The 20,402-nt window shown below is 40.7% G+C and overlaps 1 protein-coding gene across 4 annotated transcripts in view; it reads right to left on the bottom strand.

Annotated features, from left to right (window-relative positions):
- The window catches only part of CNKSR2 (connector enhancer of kinase suppressor of Ras 2), a 226,669-nt gene that overhangs the window by 32,451 nt on the left and 173,816 nt on the right, over positions 1-20,402 (bottom strand). For all 4 annotated transcript variants that reach the window (XM_075521356.1, XM_075521347.1, XM_075521375.1 and 1 more), the window contains 3 exons: positions 17,786-17,853; positions 12,400-12,500; positions 10,621-11,158 (listed from right to left, as the gene is read on the bottom strand). In XM_075521356.1, the coding sequence (XP_075377471.1) occupies positions 10,621-11,158; positions 12,400-12,500; positions 17,786-17,853 (707 nt within the window). The remainder of the gene's footprint in view (positions 1-10,620; positions 11,159-12,399; positions 12,501-17,785; positions 17,854-20,402) is intronic.

Consider the following 20,402-nt stretch of genomic DNA (forward strand, 5'->3'; position numbering starts at 1 on the left):
AAAGTGGTTTTAAAGCGAAGTTTTTTGGCAGCCTCTCTCCTCACTCTCTAATGTTGATAACAACTCAAATGCTTTTAAACAAATCAGTGGTGATATTTTATATTCCAGAAGGCCAAAGTTCATCCCTCTGGCATCCAGAAGAGAAGAAAGAATTAGCTGCTATTATTTTGTGCCAGCAGTACTCAAAATGTGGAGCCAGAAAGCGACCATCCTACTTAAAATGCAGCCATTTTCTTCATGTAAATACAATAAGATCCCACAGAGAACTTGTTTCACGCTTTGTCCATGAAATCATACTATTTAATAGCACAATGATGTGGGAGTGTTAACTATCATCAACAAGATCCAAAACTCGCAAATTGGGGCCACAAAAGGAGACAAACAATATTTATCTTCTAGCTTTTGAACCACAATTTTTAAAAACAAAGCTAGAAACCTATTTTTTTATTATTAATGAGAACTGAGATCCTTGCAAAATTGCCTGATTACAGGGCTTTTTTTTTTTTAAAATGAAGTACCGTATTATCACATTTGTTTCATAAGAACTGGCAATGCTTGATATTGAAAAACAACAGAAGAGCTTACAAATAAAACCCACACAGTTACTATAAACTCTAAGCATCAAGGTCTTTTGAGGGACTGATGAAAGCCCAAGTGACAAAAGGATGAGCCTTCAGTTCGCCACCTATCTCCAGATAACATCTTCCTTGGCTATTTAGATGCAGAATGGATGTGAGATGTGGCACAATCTTTTCCTTCTAGACGTTCAGCTCCCAGAAGTGAACGACATTAGCCACCTCTGATATCCAAGGTGTCCACTGATAGCAAAAGCCAAGCCCCGATGGAGGAGACACCAGAGGCTCGCTGTTAACAGGGAAGGCTGCACTACGTGGGGTTCTCCTGAGGCTGCCCTGCGTCCAGAAACAGTCCCAGACTGCACTAATGACCTGGACGGTGGAAGAGAATAAACCTCTTAAAATCCACAAGCATGGAAGTGGGAGGAAACATCTCTTAGACTGCTGGAGGACAGTCCCAGAAGTTGGAATGATTTGGAGGGATGAAATCCCTTGCCACGTTTCATATAACAATATGGTAGATGCTATGCTAACAGACACAGAGCTTGGCAAACACCAGGTTAGTCTGTAAGGCTTTTTTTTTTTTTTTTTTTTGCCTAGTCAGGTTGTTAGTTTTACAAAATGTCATATTTGTTTGTTGCTTGGTTGGTTTTAGGCCAATTAATTAGACATTTTAAATCACCTGAGGTTTTTATTAACATAGCTACTCAACGTGGATATGTGAGAGGAGCAGGAATAATCAGCTCAACTGCGATTAGAAAAACAAGCATTAAGCAGAACAGCATCTGGGATACTGTACAGCACGAACTGAAATGTGAAGTACAGTATGGTTGCAAAACAGATACTTATCGCAGTACAGTGCATAAAACACCCAAGGCGAAGCCATCTTCCTGGCCTCAGCCAGGCGCGCTGCACCCAGCGTGGCCGCTGCCATCCCAGAAGAGGCAGGAGACCGCTGGAAAACCCAGGGAAGCTCAGCAAGAGGGGTCAGAAGCGTAGAAAACACTATCCGTGAGAAAAACTAAATCAACCTTCATAACAACCTTTCAGCTTGAAAAAAGAGCTGCTGTAATGGAGCAGTTTTGTTTTCTATGCCATAATGGAAAGGAAATGCTAGGCTTAAATTGCAGAGGGAACAATTCAATATCCATTAGGAGAAAAAAAAAAGTCCTTTCCAATACAACAAAGAGGAAAAGCACTGTCCGGAGGGAATGAGGAATGCCCACCGCTGGGGGTGTTTAAGGACAGATTCAGCAGGTATAGCAGCTCCAGATTTAGAGGGCAGAGCTATACTGGATAACCTTTGCATTCACTTCCAGCTCACTGGCTCCGAGACATGCGCAGCACACTTACAGCTTCACCGCAGCCTTCAGAGGGGCCAAGATTTTAGCGTACATATGCTGCCTTCATGCAGTGGAAAGGTTTAGGAAAGAAGTAAGGAGATTAAGATGCCAAAACATAAGCATCTAGTGCCATTTTAGCTGTCAAAGAGTATCCAAGGAAGTTGCATGGGGCTGGCAGGTTGGACACACGACCTACATGAGATCTGTGACCCTGTGGAGAAGCAGCTAGTGGCTAAAAGGAAAGGAAAGTCAGGCAAAGGCAGGGTGGGATGCTAGGAAAATTCAGAGAAAATTGCCTGCAGCATTTATTTCATAGGCCTCCATGACAATCTTCATCTTAAATCCAAGAACTCTGAGGACTTCTTTTTTAAAAATAGATTAAACCAAACAAAACTGCTTTGTAACAAATTTGGCTTTTCCAGAGTCTCCTGTCCAACAAAAAAAATTCTAGCAGGATGATGACTCTTCACACTGAGGGCTTTACTATCTCATCCTGCTTCCCACGATGAACACTAATTAAACAAGAATGCATGTTTACACAGTGACACTACAGAAGTTCAGCATGGTAGTAGTTTAATAAAACTACATCCCTCCCATGTCCTTCCAAGCACTACTGTTCATCCCTGCATATGTTTTAACAGTTGCCTTGAAAGAACCTGAGAGCTGCAGACAGCAGATGGTACCACCTGGAGATGTAATAAATATAATCTGAAAAGATTTTAGTCCTCCTCTATTCTCTCGGTCCTACAGGTACCATGTCATATTCTTCTGATTTAATTATAATCGATTATAGAAAAGGTTTGGGGGTTTTTTTAGCTTTGAAAAAAGATAAAAATTTTAAAGTTATACATTTTGAAAGAATATTCTCATGCACACAATAGCTGGTTAACTTTTTTCATTGTAGGTGTCTGTTTCCTTTCCATTTAGAAAATTTCAGATTAGGCTAAGTCCCTGCTGCATCTCAAAGAGGAATTATCCAAGTTCTGCAAAAATCCCAGTGAAAAAAGGCTTCCTCATGTACTGTGCAGTGGTCAAACCCGAGAGTGTCTTTAAAACAACTTTCAGTGAGTTTCAGTGAGATTTATGTAAATGATTAAAAACAATGTATGTTTTTCATGTTTGAAATCAAAATGAACGTGCGTATAAATTTTGGGACAGGAAAACCCTCTCTTTAATGGGAAACTATATGTTAATTTTAAAAAACAGTCAGATTTTCCTTTTTGTACACAAAATAATTTCAAAAAAGCTACATATCCTTGTTTAAGAAATGTGACTGTATTATGCTTCAGAATGAAAGCACATTTGGAATTGAGGGGGTGGAATCTGCAAGCACAAAAAAGGCTTTTTTATATTGCTATTGAGACACATCAGGCCAACAATCTGGGAAGCAATCGCATATCCTTCAGTATGGTAAACAGAGAGCCCTAGAGGGCTTGGACTGTCTTCCCTGTATTGCTTGTGAAGTGGTCTGCCACTTAGGAGTTGTGTTTTCCCAAGGGCAGCATCTCTGCAGCCAGACTCAGACAGGGCAGCGGCAGGGACAGGGACAGAGCTTGCTTACAGCCAGAAATGGAACAATTAAAGGCAAACCAGATTGGTGACATAACGCTTAGCAAGAGAGTTAACGCGGAACATAGAAAAAACCAGAAATATATTCTCATATCCAGAGATTCCACTCCACCACCTAACCGAAGGTGTCTCTGGTAGCATGGCTCCATTGACAGCCACCAACTTAGTAACAGAATTGAGGATGCTTTGCAAGAAAAGTAATTTATAAGAATGGCCATGTAAGAAATTCTCTTGTGCATTTCTTTTGCTCGTAAAAAGACCATGTAATCCATATATTTCAGGCAAAAGCAGATGACCTTTGTTGGCAATGACACCCAAAGCTATTAAAACCAAAATAAGAGTAGGAATTCACCTCTCCTTTGCATTTTAGCAGCATGGCCAATAGAAATAAATTAAAATTTAAAACGGGGCAACAGCATATTTGTGGGTAAGATGCATTCACATGTAAAAACACTAACAGGCATAAAATTAAACTACTTTTATTTTTGTTGACAGCCCATATTGCTTTCTGAATTGCTACTCAGTAAATGATTCAATATTTGGCTTTCAAACACTGCAGGCAATTTTTTCCCCTCAAACTGAAATTTAAAATCAGAATACAGAGGTTTTGTAGCCCATCATTTTTATTTAGAATACAAACCCACCTCTATAATGGAGTTTCTTTTGTATATGAGAACTGGAAAAGCTTTATTTTATAAAGTTTAAATTTTGAATTTAAAAACATGGTCAGAAATAAAGATACCTACTCCCCGTACTTGCTTATCCAAGTTAGCCTTCATAGAAGATAATTAAGCAACTCTTATTTGGGATGACAGTTTTCCCAAATATGCAGTTGCTTCTGGAAGCTTACAGAAATTCCTATTTGGATAAATGTGTATCTTAAAATTTAATAAGGATAAAAAAGTTTAACCTGACATATAACCTAGATTATCAATGATGCTGCCCCTCCCATTTATTTTCAAATATAACAGCTCTTGCAGGATCTCACTGGATCTTATGACAAATGAAGCACTAAACGGTTTAGTTAAAAAAAAAAAGAGTTTGTGAAGACCTGCCATTCCACCAGACATTTTTTACGTAAAGCGTTTGCTTTGAAAAGCAGACCAGGTGATACGGCAGCCACTGTCTTGTCCTGCTTTTCCATGGTTCCTTCCTCCCTGAAACTGTGAGCCACTGATGAGAATTTCTTTGTAAAAATATAAACTATCGGTACCAAAGCAGTGCGGGCTAGCCATTGACACTATAAACCAACAGGCTTAAGATCATATTTTTGAACGTAACTAGGCGATATTTTTAGGCAAGCTCATTCTGAGGTAACAGCAAGGCTAGCATCTCGGAGACAGTGGGAGGGAGGGAGGGAGGGAGGGAGGCCTCCTCGCAGCAGACAAGGCACGAAACACTGATGGTCCTCAGCCCACAGGAGTGCTAATGCCCAGTCAGGTGCCACGGGAAGGCTCAAATGGGAATTAGAAAGGAAAAATCAGATCACAAATCAAAGCTCAGAAAAAGGAGCCATTTCATTAGCCTACTTCAGTGTCTGAGCATGCACAGGCTGTGCTGCCCAGAAGGATGTCGAGCCAAAAAAACCCCAACCCTGGCAAATGTTCTTGTTTGTACAGGACTGATAGTGGATGTAGTGAGCTAGAATAACATCCTCCTTAGTGTCCCACAGGGTGCTGCACTTCGTGCTATTTGCCAACCTCATAAGGAATGTTTCTAATGTGAAACATTACCTGTCATTTCTCATAGCTCCGCTTATTTAAGACACTACCAGGCATGCACACCTTTACTAACCTGAATGATTCCAGAGGGGAAGATATGGTACCTTAATGGTCTCTCCCTTGCCTCTTGGTGAAGATAAAACTAACTAGGTGGTCAGATGACAGGACACCACTAATGGTATCCTCTCTAAAATGGAAAGAGGCTGTCAGAAAAGCAAACCGCCCTATTAATTTCAGACACACATCCCCATCAACTCCAGTGCGTGCAATCTAGGCTTTACGCATTATTCATCCTGACTCCCACATTTCACTGTTGCCTAAACCCTGCCAAAGTGAAAAGACACCCTATCCAAAAGGCAGAGAAGCAAATCCTAGAAGTGGTACACAGCGTACCACTTCATAATGTAGCATTTAATTAGCAAACATTGATCTTTCTGAGAGATACCATTTGCACTGCACGGTGCAGTACTCTCATTAAAAAGAGGCAAGCCTCCCTGTACCTGTATTTCAGAATTTGAAATACCTGACCTTATTCAGAATATATTTTTTACTAGTGCAAACTGCTTCTTGAAGTCAAATGCTGCCTAGGATGTCCCATGGATATACCTTCTTGGGCACAGTGTGTGAAACTCTACTTGTTGCTAGTCATGGGACTTCTTAAGCCCATCTGTCCTATTTTGTAAAAGTACTGCCACCTTGAGTTTAACTTCTGTGATGGGTAGGTGGGGGGGGAGAAACTGCTTTCCATTTCTCTTATTATTCTCTTGCTGGTTCCTAATTTTTTTACTGGGGAAAAAAGAAAAAAGTCTTAGGCTTGGTACCTCAGCACAAGCAGACATTTGACATCTCTTTCAGTGACTAGCTCTCACTGACATCAAGGGCAGCTTTCCTGAAATCCTTTGCAGGGTCTGGACATCTCTCTGAGCTGCAAAATGCCAGCATCAGCTCCCGCTCCAGCCTTTGGCAAGTGTGTTCAGTGGTTTAAGGTAAAAAGCCAAATTTCAGAGACTGGAGGATGAGGCTATTGCGTTCCTCTGGGACAGCGCTCACTAGACTGTGTGGGACTAAGCATGGGATGCTGGGAGATGTTGCAAACCTGAACAAGGGCTTACAGTGATGGAGCAAAATGCCAGTGAATATGTGTGAGTGTGCCCAGGCTTCAGAAACGTTGCAAAATCTTTTCACGGTGACACAAGTCACAGACGGAAGATTGTGGCATCTCGTAAACACTCTGGGGGGGGGTGGAAATCAATGCAGCAAACAAATGGCCCTCAGCCTTCAGTTGTCCCAAAAGGACAGCCATTGATTTACTGAAATCTTTTTAAGACTTTGTTACAGTTCTCCACCCTATGTAGAAGATACTCCAAAATTAGGATGATGGGGTAGCAACAAAAAAATCCTAAAACACGTCAGCAGGAATTACAGCACTTAGAGTGCAGGAAAAGGACAGAAAACTTGCAAAAGCAAGAGAACGAAGAGGTGAGGAATGATGCAGAAGGAAATGGGGTTGAACAGTGGGAAGACAGTTTAAGTGATTTCTTCCTGCTCCAAATACCTTTTCAAACTCAAACACAGACATCAATGCTTTCCTATGCTGAAGAATATTCCTGAAGAAATCTTATGGAGCCTGCACAGTGGAAAGCTCCCTTGCACACTTTTGCAGGTCCCAGGTGTGAGTTCCCTGGAAGGTGTGCCAATGCTGCTCTGGCCAGCCCCACAGCACATGGAGCCAGCAGCAGAGCTGCTGCCCCAGCACTGTCTGGGCAGGTGACAGCACCAGAGACTCCCACGGACGTTACTGCTCTCCAAAGACTTTTTCAGGGAGTATGGAAAAAAGGTGCCGGTTTTTCTGCAGCTAAGTCGGCAGGATCTACAGTCAGTTACACTCTGTAGAGAGCTAGTATCTGCTTCTCTTAAATGGTGAGCCCTGAAGTCATTCCTGTTACTTTCCCACAAACCAAAGTCGTCTTTGAAAATGAAGGAACCAACATAAAAAATACTTTCAAAAAATGAAGCAAGCTTTCCTGGGACAAAACCTGGAAATAGTCTCCCAAGAAGATCCTAGAAGCGTTCTTTGGCATTAAGTGGTGAAATCTGTCGAAACACAGAGAGCGCAGAGAGTGGTGGGGCCGGAGGGGAGAGGGGTGACAGTGCCATGCTGCACAGCTGTCTCCTTCTATTACCTCCCACTAGTAGAAGACAAACATGAATAGGACCAACTTGTCCTTCACAACTGAATCACAGAAACACAACGCACTGTGCCATAGCCGTTGACCTGCTCTCCGTGTGCAGGCTGCCTCTGAACAACACAGCAAGAAGGACATTTGGTGCCACAGGTCTGAATGTTGCTTGCCATTTTCATAGCCTCAGGAGCAAACACACGGACAAACACAAATATCCCACAAGAGAATCCTCTTCAATTACAAAGGAAGAGGCCATTACAGGACGGTGTCAATATGGAACATCTAAATGATTTACACAAAAGTCATTTTAATTAGGGAAATAAAACAATCCATTAAAGATTAGCAGTGCAATGTTAATGTGATATAACAAGACAAAAAGAAGCAACTGAACACACAACAATGTTAGAACCTAACAGATAAACATAGGAAAGGACAACCCATATTTTCAGTTTACCATGATATATCTAGGCATTACAGCAGAGCTGATACACAGAACTATTTGCAGTGTCAGTAAAATCTTGCAATATCTATTTAAGGCATAAAGTAGTGATTAACAGAGAGCAGATTCTTATTTGTTGCAAACCAGTGTAGCTTTAGTAGAAAGTCAACAGAACTACGTTAAATTGTAGCAGCTGAGGACAGCATCTGAAAAAACCATGGAGCTCCTAATTTGTGGTGTGATTATTTGAAAACAATTCTGCAAAAGAAGTTGGAAGAAACAGGACTGCATTTTACTATTTGATTTAAACTTAGGAGGTTTTAGAAGTGGGAATGTAAAAACAAAAAGCTGAGAAAACAAACTTTTGGCAATGACATTTGACTTGTACAGCAACAACTGCAAAGGAGCTGCATTCCTTGTCCCGCACAAAAAGCAATAGGAATGATTAAGCTTTAAAACACATATATGTACACACAAGAACACATATAATCATCCAAGAGCTCAGAACTATGTCAGGATCACAAATGTGTAAGGCAAATAAATACAATTAAAAGGTTCATCTGATAGCACAACAGGGAAGGTTCAAGGTGAGGTTAAAACACTTCTAAAAGGGAGAGGATGCTCTTTCTCCAGGCAGTTGCAATGTTTCATTTTCCCAGAGCAATGGAGGTGAGGGGGGCAATGATGTAGCACGCACAAGGGCACCCATCCTGTTAGCGGATTTAGCAGTTATAAGCAAATCTCTCAGCTCAGAAACTGGGATTTTGCACTTAAGAACACCACTTGCTTGAAATCCCTCCTGCCTTTTACTGGTAAGGGCACTGGAAAAAGCCAGTATTGCAAACAGAACATTGCAGCCATAGCAACAAGCAAGTCAACACTTAAATTCTTCAACAGATTAAGCAGTATTTTCTTTCTGGTTTTATAATTTCATGGTCAATAATTCACCATGAGCACTTTACTTGTCTAGCTGGTCGTTAACATCTCAAAAACAATCTCCTGTTAAAGCTTCAACCAAGAAAACCTCTTCACCCAAACTAAAATAAAATATGTGTATACAGGGAGACCAATTCAAAAACTAAACTTTTTTCTCCCTTTTTGGAAATTGGTGTAGAAAGATGGAGAAGAGCCCAAGTTCTGGCCCATTAAATCAAGCACTAGCCCTTTATTAGTATTGTACGCTATAAAATGTTACAACCAGGAACCCAAAAGTCTTAAAACTGAGATTTAAAACACCTAACAACTTAGGGCCTGCAACAGTATCTCTGAGTAATGCCCAAACAGCACAGGAACTCCAGGGGGAAATCTCTTTGACCCTTTTCGTTGACTCTGAGGAATTTTTTTAAAATTTTTTTTTATTGCTATCAGTGAAACCCATTTGAAAACCAGAACTGAAGGCTAAAAATAGGATAAAACATTCTGCATGGTTGATGAAATTTAACCCTGTTAATTAGACAGCTTCATTTCACAGTCAGTAAGAGTCTAATATTACCCTAATAAATGTATGGGTTTTTTGGAAAGTGACATGCATGAACGCAACTGAAATCATGCCTTTTTTAACTTTTAATGGCATCAAATTTAATATCTGCAAAAGAAATCACCATTTTCTCAAAGGCAAGTATTTGAGATGTTTAGAACCTCTTGACTAAAGCATAAGGGCAATGGAAAACTGTTGATCTCTGCCAAGCAGACTAAATAACATCCACATGAATTTTAATGCTCAACAAAGGTGCTAACCTTAATGAGTTAACTTAGGTATGTAGTTAATTATCCAAAGCTTTCATTACCCTTTTCTATCTCTTTACCATTTTTATACTCCTTTACTGCAGTGAAAAAATTGAACTTGAAGGAACCAGACAGCACAGCCTCAGGGGTCATCCTGCCTTCCTTGCCACTACAGGTAACTTCATTGTAGCATAACCCCACAATTCATGGATGCAGGCTTCGTTGACTGACCCTACAGCTTGGGTGTGAACTCAACTTTGCTAGCAACACATGCTGAGAAGCTCCATAAATGACAGTGAAGGACAGAGCATGAAACAGACACAGAAATGTGTTTATATGTTCAGGAGGAGCAGGGACCTTCTCTAATCCCTGTTTATTTGGATTATTTTTGACAAGTAGCACTAATATCTATGGAGTTAATGTGCTGTGTAAGAGACAGTTACTCAGTGTTATGATTTTTTTTAAGCCCTGCTGGTCACATAGTTGTTCTCTATTAATTTTTTTGTTTGTTTGAAATGTTTTTTGAACTTCTTTCCCTATAAATCACAAGGTGAGGAACTGGGGAAAATACACTCTCTTTTCCAACTTCTTACAGCTTCTGAGCTGTCTTGTGGCCTGCATGTCTGGATACTACTCAATCACAGCCTGACCCTGCACTCCAGGATTTACCGAGTGTTTTTTACAACCCAGATGGGGTTGGCTGGAAATCCTACTAAGTCTGCCCTGACACATACATGTGTCAGTGGGGGAGGATACTGTCCAAGTGGAAGTGTGAAGAAAGCATGGAAGCAAAATGCATTTATAACTAAGAATTACTAGTAGGACGTTGATTGGTGACCAGCCTACAGGGAAGTGTCTGGTGATCATGAGAAGTCATGCAGCACTCTGTCTGATTATTAAGCCATATACATAAGGTAGATCAAAGAGGTGTGCGACAAGGGGGACCTGGTAAAACATGGGGAATGTTGAAAGACTGTTGGGGTTTTTTGATAGGAAAAAGGAAAAACAACCTCTATGATACACGAACAGGACTCTTGAAAAGCCACAGAAATATCCCATACTTACTTTTATCTTCCTGGTTTTCTTCTGCTGCTTTGCCTTCCTCTTCCTCCTCCTCCTCCACCTCCTTCTGCTGCGCTTCTTCATGGTGATCGGCAGCACCGACTGAAAGGCTCTGGCAGCAGTGGTTGAAGCCACTATCCCGAGGCAGAGTGAAACTTCGTGGCTTTCCCCCATTCCCGTTCAGCACTTGCATCCGCTCACCTTCCACGAGGGGGAAGGGGCCATAGTGGTCTTGCAGGTGGCACTTCTGCGTGGGCAAGGTCGACTGCCGCCGGTGCTCAGGGGAGACCACGGCCGCCTCGGAGAACACAGAGTCCTCCAGCGGCAGCGTCTGCAGGTAGTGGAGTCCTGAGCTCGTCAGCGGCGTCTCTATGAGGTCCTGCCAGGAGCGCCGCTGGCTCGCCGTCTTGCGCACCGGCGAGTCGGTGGCGCTCCCCGCCGCCTCCGGACGAAACTCCTCATGCGACGACTGCGACTGGGAGGTCTCCGTGGACGAGAGTCGGCTGTGTTTTGGCTCCACGTAAGGGCTTGCGCAGCTCATCTACAATGTCAGCAACGGAGCAATCTTCAGATCAATGTAGACCGAGGCCTACTGCTAGTAATAATCCCACACTTTTCATTGTCACTGATGGCACCCAGTTTAGTAATGAAGGCACAAACTTACCTGATTAACCTGCCCTGATCCTAACTTTAAGGCATGCACGCATCTACACGTCACACCTGTGGGCCAAATACTGATACTTAGTCATAATAAGTATCCTTATTATGTCCCTTAGTCTATAAAATAAGCCAACACAATTATTCGCAGAAAACTTTGCAGAATATGGCACTACGTAAGACATAGAAGAGATGTGCCTGGTCCATTAAAAATCTTAAAAATGCCATCCAAATGCCTGTTGTCATCCTATCTTGCTAAAAATTTCTTTGGCATTGTCTTTGCAGTGCTTCAGTGCAGTTCAAAGATCTATGATTTCAGAAGATAAAGTATTGCATTCAAATTAAACATCATGAACCCTCTCTTTCCCCTGAACCCTCTCTTTCCCCCGAACCCTCTCTTTCCCCCGACTTTCCCAATTTTTCAATCCAAATTTTTGCATTTTAAAAACTATATTCAAGTAAGATATATTAGTTAACATTGTCTGAGTATATGGACATGAAAATTAAAATTGCCAGTGCAGAGTAAGTTAGAAGTCCGTACTCTGGTTTTATACCAACAGCTCCTTCAAGAAGAAAATAAAAAGCAAATCCCCTTTTGTTCTAATTCATAGAGAAACCTACTTTTTCACAACAATGGAACAACTGGTATCACTGTTTGAGATATAAGAGAGAACATTTTTACGTTCGCATTTCTGTGGAAACTCATGTGTGATTTGTTACTGTAAAGCTTCACAGCACAACTGTTGTGCCTTAGAGAAGAGTCTGTGTTGTTACTGAGGTAACAACATTTTGTCAGAGAAGAGGATAAGGGGGTGGGAGGGATTGCATGCATGAATAGGGGTCCGTCATGAACAAAGAACAGGAAGAAAGAATTCTGTAATTTAATCCATTTTGTACAGCAATTGGGATTATAAATCCGTCTCCTCTATGCACCAGTGGAAATGGCAATGATGGCTGTTGAAGATAGCGATGCAGGTTACTTAACAAATGCCTTAAGTCAAGTACTGACTCAAAAAATATACTGGAGAGTGCCCTAATGTGCGCATGCACATGCTTTTAAGCCCAAGAGTAGGTCAAAGTGACACTTTATGTAGTCATTCGTGTAGACAGTTGCAGGTGACTTACCGAAGGAGGCCGTGGATATGTGTCGTATGGGGGTGGTGGGCTGTCTTGTTTGGGTGTCGACGGAGTGTCAGCTTCCTCCTTATCACTCTCACTCCAGTAATCTACAAGTTACATACAGATTAGATGAAAAACTACCAACGCATTTTGATACTCAGAGACTCACTTTCACAAAAGCAACTGGAAACTCCATCCTTAGTATTACTGAGAATTAAACACCAGTCAATGCTGACTCTGTAAACGTTAGCTGCTGTAATTTCGAATTGCCTTAATCTAAAGAGGGAAAATTCAAAACATTATGGGGTATACTAAGTCTAATGGCCATTGCAGAGATATTAAACAACAACCTGCAAAAGAGCCACAAATTTAACTCTTGTACACACCATAAAAATACAACATGCATACGGAATACTCCTAATACAAGTATCAGATTTTCAAATATTTATGCAGCCATCAAAATAATTATGATTGGGCATATATTGACTGGAAAATACTGAAAGTATTTTTTTAATAGAAAAGATCAAAAATGTAACTTGCAAAAGTCTTGTTGACTGCAAAAAACATTAACAAATGTAATTAACACCAACTGCAAATCAAACAAGTAGTGGTTATAGCACACATGACTAATCAATGTTATTTCTTTACCCATTTTCTCCATTGTATACTACCAGTTACCCAAGCTTTTCAATTCAATTTCTAATAACAAACAGCTGCATTTAAATAAGGCAGAAGAACTTTATATCATATACCTGCTTCATAAAACAGCTGCTGCCCTGTTATCCATGCAAGAACATAAAGGTGATATGGTAGGAAAAAATATGACGATGATATTTAAGCACAGAGTTCCAAAAGATGGATGAGAAAATAAAAAGGACACAGAGCTTGTGGGCTAAATTTAATGGGATATGCGGTTTCATTTTGTCAGGAAATCAAGTCTTGGCCAAGCACATTTCATATGTTTGGTAGCTTGGTCAAAGGGGAAAACACATGGAAGAATGTACCACATGGGAATTTGTATTTATTCTGTTGCAAATATTTTTGAAGCAGAACAACATTTAACTAAATGGACAATGGACCTTAACGCTCCTTACAAAAGAAAACTACTTAACTGCCGACTCAGCTCAAGATGGATAACTTTAACGTTTCTACACATTGTAAGACTTATGCAAACATTTCTGTTGTCATTTTGTTTCTGACTGTATTACCTTCTAGTACCTGGGTAAATCATTGTACAATAGGACACTTTAGCTCAGACTATTCACAGACTAATCACAGGCAATTTTCACATCGCCTAGTAAGTGTTCAATGAACTGCATGACTTACTACTTTCTTTTTAATAGATGAGGAGAAAAAGATTGATTGTTGCTTGATAAATGATCTAAACCAAAAATCCAAGTTGGCACAACACGTAATTTTGGCTTCAATGATTTTTTGTTACTATGATGATTATTGTTGTATGATTAATGATCTACTGCACCTAATCTTATTCAAGATTTAAAACAAAAACCTACCTTAAAATGACACCATCTTGAAACAGCTGTCCCTAAAATGCTGTATATTTTTAGATTGTAGTAATGGTGGGGGCAGCCTTATTTATCTATTTTTTTTTTTTCTTCCAAGCAGTAACAACTCTGTTTTAACTCTGGGTCTCTTGATTTGCTTCCTGCAAGCTTATAGATGAGAGATTCTCTTCAAATGGTACAATAAATAGCATAAATAAAGTTTTCATGACTACGAAATAAAAAATTCCAAAAAAATTTTGTCTCTAGAAATCTGCAGTTAATGAATTTTTGGTGAACGAAAGACTAAACCAGAGAAAACTCTTTTTTAAGTCACTCCTAGTTTTAAGAAAACTTGTTTCCAGCAACTCAAAACACCTGAAAATACTGGCATATCAGCACATTTGTTCCTATTACAGCAAAGCCCAATGGTGCGATGTGTGGCGAGAGGCCCGTCAGAATTGCATCACTCAGTGAGATTTCTGCAGAATCGGAGCTCAACTGTTTATTCTGAAAGTAAAATTTAGCAGCCTCAGTGCAGGTTCCAATTTTGGCTAAAAATACAAAGATGTTCTTGCTGTCAAATCCACATACAATAAAACACTGTATGATCACGCTTTTGCGCACCTTACCTCAGACAGGGAATTCTGTTGGCAACCTACGGTTTGTCTAGAAAAATTCTGCAGTCACAGAGGTCAATTTCCAGATGAAATGTATGAAAATAGCCTCCCACCAATTTTTAAAAATGTTCTGGTTTTGGCAACTGACTCATTAGAGTCTATCTAAAATGTGTATAATGCTATCAAACAGTTGCCCTATTTTTCTCTGCTGATTTTATCCAATTCAGTGACAGACAAGCTCAATGCACCGGGCATATCTTGAAAGCTTTCTGAATGAGCAATAGATTGCATATCTTATGCATAAACTAACACTGACCTGCCATTTGCCAATTAAATATTTTCTATTCATATAAGCAAGTATTTTTTCCTCTGATTTTATATGACTGGAAAGTATATAACTTCTCCATCCAAGGAAGTCCCTTGCCATACATATTGCTAACATTCATTGTATTTAATATGGAAAGTTGATGGTATTTTTATAAAACCGTTCTGTACAGAATGTGACATTTTTTTCAGCAGTACACCCACAATTCGGTGATTCGTGCGTCTCTGAAGCACTTGAAATATATTTATGCACTTTAGATTCAGAACCATTCAACTCTTAATTGAAGCAGGTTTGACAACTACTGTTGAATTGTTTCAGAGGTATTATAAAGCTTTGCTGCAAAGGGCTGAACTGAACAGAAATAAAAGACCTTTTGTAAAATCAAATATGTAGATGACAATTGGTACAGTCACTGAATATAGAAAATTCCAGCTTCACAGTTTTTATAATTGCAAAAATGCTTGAAGTGATAGAGAGGTTTTACTTTGCTAACTTGATGCCTCTGCTAATTAGGGACACTACTGAGCTGTTTAATAGCCCTTGTGCTGGGAGCCAAGGATAATCACCAGAGGCATAAAAACACTGTACGGCAGCGAGGGGGGAATGTGATACTAATTCCCACACTAAACACAACTAAGCAACACAAAGAGGATATAGTTTTACCTACCTGTATATGATAAATCAATTTGAGTGAATGGAGTTAGAGCGGTAATAAAGAGCTCCGTCAGTGCCTGGGATATAATTTCTATAGCAAGTGAGGTCTCACTGATTAGCTTCAATAGGGAGACATTTTAATAATAGGTAACATGAGGCCTGAATGCACACGATCTCACGGCTAGGAGCTGGATCATCTGCTATTTTATTACTCAGTGATTGCTTGGTAGCAAAAATATTTCTCCACATCCATCTGGATTTTGAAAGGTGTATAATGTCTGCAATTGTGCACTTGGACAGTACTAGTACAGCTATTCATACACCTTTTCCCTTACTGTCCCACATGTTATTGTAATTCTAGTGCCAACCTGCTGTCAATAAAAGTTTGAATTTGGCTTTGAATGCTAACACAGAGGATTTCCTAGAATACTCCAAGATTCAGAGTTTGTTCACAGCCTCTTCAAGCAGTGACAGATGGTACGCAGGTCCCTCCAAACTGGTTATTGCAGAGCTGCTGTAGTACAGATTCCCAAACTGATTTGGAAGTCTGGTGAGGCACTGAGAACATGACTGGAGGAGCAGTGAGCATGGTGCTGCTATCCTGGGCGGTGTGAATGCGGAGGGCCTGGTGTTACGAATGACATGATGTGCCAAGGACCATACCAGACTGAAACAGGGCGTGGGCAACACTCCCAGGATAAGCAGCTGCACTTACTGGAAGACATGATTAGAAATGAGGCAACAGCAGGTACAACCTAGCGACGTGCAAGAATGACAGAAAACGTCCAAAAACATTCCCACGCACGCTGCTACCACCGAATTACGGCAGTATGCTGTAAGCCACTGCTCTTCAACCCCAGGCTGATCCCTCTAAGGTGCTCTGTGGTGAGGCAATCAGGGCATGAATCGAGGCAGACATAATTTTCTGATGCTGTCTTTTAATCTTCCACCACTACAGAATATCCTACTCTCTTGATTTGTCTACCTGGCTGCCAAAGTCACCCTTGCTTCTCACTGGGGAAAGGAGTTTTTTGCACAGTGTCCCCCAGGAAAATGGCACCTCAGCAACACATTGCAGAGACAGACCACGTGCCTCTTCCTCCTCACGATATCAGACCAGAAGGTCAGAGCTAAGGCTGCTGTCACATATGTTGGTACAGAACCATGACTTTGGGGGGCAAGGAGGACACCATGTGGCAAATTTTGAAGCCTAGTGATGATAGCCTTTTGAACACAACTCGCCCTGAAAAATGGTTAGAAATATAGTCTTTGTAAAGAAAAGACTAGATTAAATACATTGCTGCTGCAGCTCCGAGCTATAAGCTTTTTGGGCCAAAAGACAGAACCTTACTGATGAAGGCTGCAGAGCCACAGAATTAAAAAGTGAGGTTTTGACTCAGTGGGCAGACAGGCAGACAGGCATCTGGATAAGCTCTGGATCATCATGACCACTGCAATTTTCTGGTGCCTGCTGCTAGGTACATCTTTAAAAAAAGCATGGATTCAAAAGCCAGCTGCTTGCCTAAACAGCTAGTTGGATAGGAACACTTCTGTGGATCCATGTCACGGCAACTCTAGGAAACAACCCCCCCAGCACAACTGAGGACTGACCCTTTCTTTTTCCTGTCTGCAAACAGGATTCCTACTGCAGCAAAATAAAGCAAAGCGACTCATTATTTTATTTATGCTGCTTTTTTAACCCATGAAATAAGACATTAAAAATAACCAGATGTAAAATGCTGTAAACCTGCAACTCCAAATGAAATGGCAACAGGGCTTTAGCACACACCTCAATATAGCAGAAAAAGTAGAAATCACAAAAAATTAAGTAGCCTTAAAATTAAAGTCTTTAGGGGAAATCCAACTATGTCAACAGACTTTAGAAGAACGGTTTTGTTCCTGACACCAATTTAATGTATTCCTGCCCCCTGTGAATTCAAACACCCAATGCAATGTTTAAAAAATGTTGTAGTTTGCAGATTCTTAAATTTCTTCTGATAGATGACACAGGCTCCTTGGTACCATATACCGGAGCTTACTGGCAGCACATTGGCTGCTTTTAGATACCTTCTGTGGCCTTCTCAGAAATAATCCAGTGTCTGTGGACCAGAATCTGAAGGAGCTAATCAAAACCCCTGAGAGAAAAGGAATTCTCTAAAGCAACAACAGTGATACCCATATGTGAATTGCTTTCAGATGATGAGAATGAGGCCTGATACACAGCAGGGAAAAAAGAACAGATGAACTTGCGATAAGAGGTGACAAAAGAAACCAAAATAACAACACATTACCTTGCTCTTGTTTGATCCTCTCTCTTTCTGCATAGCCAGCAGCAAGCATGTTAATTCTGTTTAGCCATCTGAAATAACATTAAAAAAAGCAGTGATACCAATCCAGCTTCTTAATTTTTGGGCGCATTTTTACAAAAAGCAAAGTTAGGAGCATCTGAAGGAGATTCAGGACAATGTTATTTTTCATATTAGACAGCTGTTTTCTCTTATACTTTTACTCGGGGAGTCTCCAAAGATCTATGATTTTAGTGTTGAACAAACTGCTTTCACAGCAAAGATTTTATTTCAAATGGAAAACCATGTATGATGTCAAACATCTCTAAAATAAAGGATTTGGAGATAATCAAAGAGCTATTAAGTCTGCTGCTCACAGACATGCCATCACACCAATACTCCTGCTGTTCTGATTTCTTAAGAATAAACACCACTTTTCAGAGATTTAAGCAATATTTTAAGGCCTGAATTGGCAACTTAGCAGAGGAACAGAGCAGAAACCAGCAATAAAAAGAACAGGTTCACTCCCAAACAGACAGTGAGGTTTAATTATGCCTTATGTGTTTTAGAGCTTACCTACAGTGCCAAGTACAAAGAGAAGGAGGCATACCAGAATTCACTTTTGTGTCCGTGTCAGAAAAGCAGGGGCAGAAAAGACAGTTGCCTCAACGCAATTCACATCTAAGGCTTTAACCTCAACTTAGACTTGAAAAAATGCTTCCATAAACTGCACAAATTAAAAAAAAAAACAACAACCGTATTGCTATTCTCTTCTAGCAGGGCTGTCATCGCCGAGCATATACTCAACTGCCTGTAGCAGTGCACTGCTTCAACCTGCCCTCTTCCCCCATGGGGCTCTCAGTGTATTCATTATCCAAATGCTTACACTAAATCAGGTCCTCCATCAATGACGTTTTAAACCACCATGACAATCTCCTGCGGTTGTCCATTCCATGCTAAACCTGGAATTACTTGTTTCAGTCATCCCATAGTCAGGATTTGACAGGCCTGGTTTACCAACCTACTGGCTTGCAATTTTACTGCTAGGGTATACAGAAGGACAACTGAAGTCAGGTTTGCCTTTTCTTCAGGAATGTGAAACCCCTGTTTCGGAAAACTGTGCCTGATGGGTTTCGTTTGCATACTGTATGCACAGAAAAGGATGTAGTATTATCTCAGCAAGGGATACACCTTTTTAATCACTCCTGCATGCCAGCATTCAAGATATTTCAGTGCAGGCTAAGCAGGCATCAGATCATAAAATACAGTTGCTTGCCTCGAAATTAACTCCTGTCACTGTCCTTCCACAAACGGTGACCACATGTATGATCTGTAAATCATGTTAATGGTCCATAAATCATCGTACATTGGGAAGAAAGCTAGAAATTTACTCCTGAATTACAGAATACTTCATGTTAGCATACAATCAAAATTTCTGCCAGAAGAATAGGGAAGCTGAAGAAGAGACTTAAAATTTCAGTTGTAATTGTTAGGAAGTGCCATACACTTATAAAAATAACTGGCACATAGGAACGGAAATCCAACAAATCATGTCTCAATGATTTCACGTCTTCACAGCAGAAAGGTGACCCACTACAGAGCTATCTTTTAGGTTCGCATTCCTGATATGCGAAGGCTTTCTTTGGGGAATAAAGCTCAGCTGTCTTGACAGCTCTGCCAGCCCAAATCAGAGGCACTGAGGCAGGAACCCCATCCAAAGCACTCCAGCCCGGTGCTGCCAAGGGACCAGCAAAGGCCACAGACCTGTCCGTGCCCAAAGGGTAAAGCAGCACAAGAAAACAAGCGCCTGCTCTGTCAAATGATATGGCAGACAGTGGAGGTGGCCCTTTGCTTGCCTCTCGCCTATTTTGGATTTCACATTCCCAGTTCAGCTCATGGCCTACCACCCCCCAGCACAGCCAGCAGGGAACAGCCACCTACTGAACCCCTCTGGATAGGGCTGCTGACTACAAAGTATTAGATGATACAACTATAAAGGTTCTCCTGTTGGAAAACTTAATTCTGTCCTAAATATGAGATAGCATTTCGTGTTAAGTGTGCGTGAGAGTGAGGTAACCAATTAAATTAATAAATATTTAATTGACAGTCAATTGATACTGCTTACAGCTATGGTAGATGATTGTTTCCAGAAAAAAATGTTATTTCCTGAAAAGTGTAATCCAATGACAACCCAGGAAATGTATACCAGTCTGAGAGAGAGACAGCAGACTGACTTCACATTTAATGATTTTCTGCAGGTCGTGATCTGTGTCATGGTTTGGAACATCACCTGCAGTGCCCGTGGGGTGAACGAGAAGGTAGTGATGTGGTTGCAAACCGTTAACAACCACAGCTTTTGAGTGGTTTGCTAGTTTAGAAACTAGAAGAACAGTATCGACTTCTTCTGCATATTTTCTGGTACGTAGCTGCTAAAGCTTCTTCAGATGTGGTTAGAGAATTAATATTATTTTAATAAAGCATGGCTAGAGGTATGGTTCATTGACGTTAGACTCGTATGAGAAATCCAACGCATTGGGCTTGTATCACAGGGAAACATAAAGATCTCCTGCAGAACGGAAGAGGGGTAAAACATGCCCGCTTTACAACACACTGGGGACAAAAG

Source organism: Mycteria americana, chromosome 1 (assembly GCF_035582795.1).
Source record: "Mycteria americana isolate JAX WOST 10 ecotype Jacksonville Zoo and Gardens chromosome 1, USCA_MyAme_1.0, whole genome shotgun sequence".
NCBI classification, from domain to species: Eukaryota; Metazoa; Chordata; class Aves; order Ciconiiformes; family Ciconiidae; genus Mycteria; species Mycteria americana.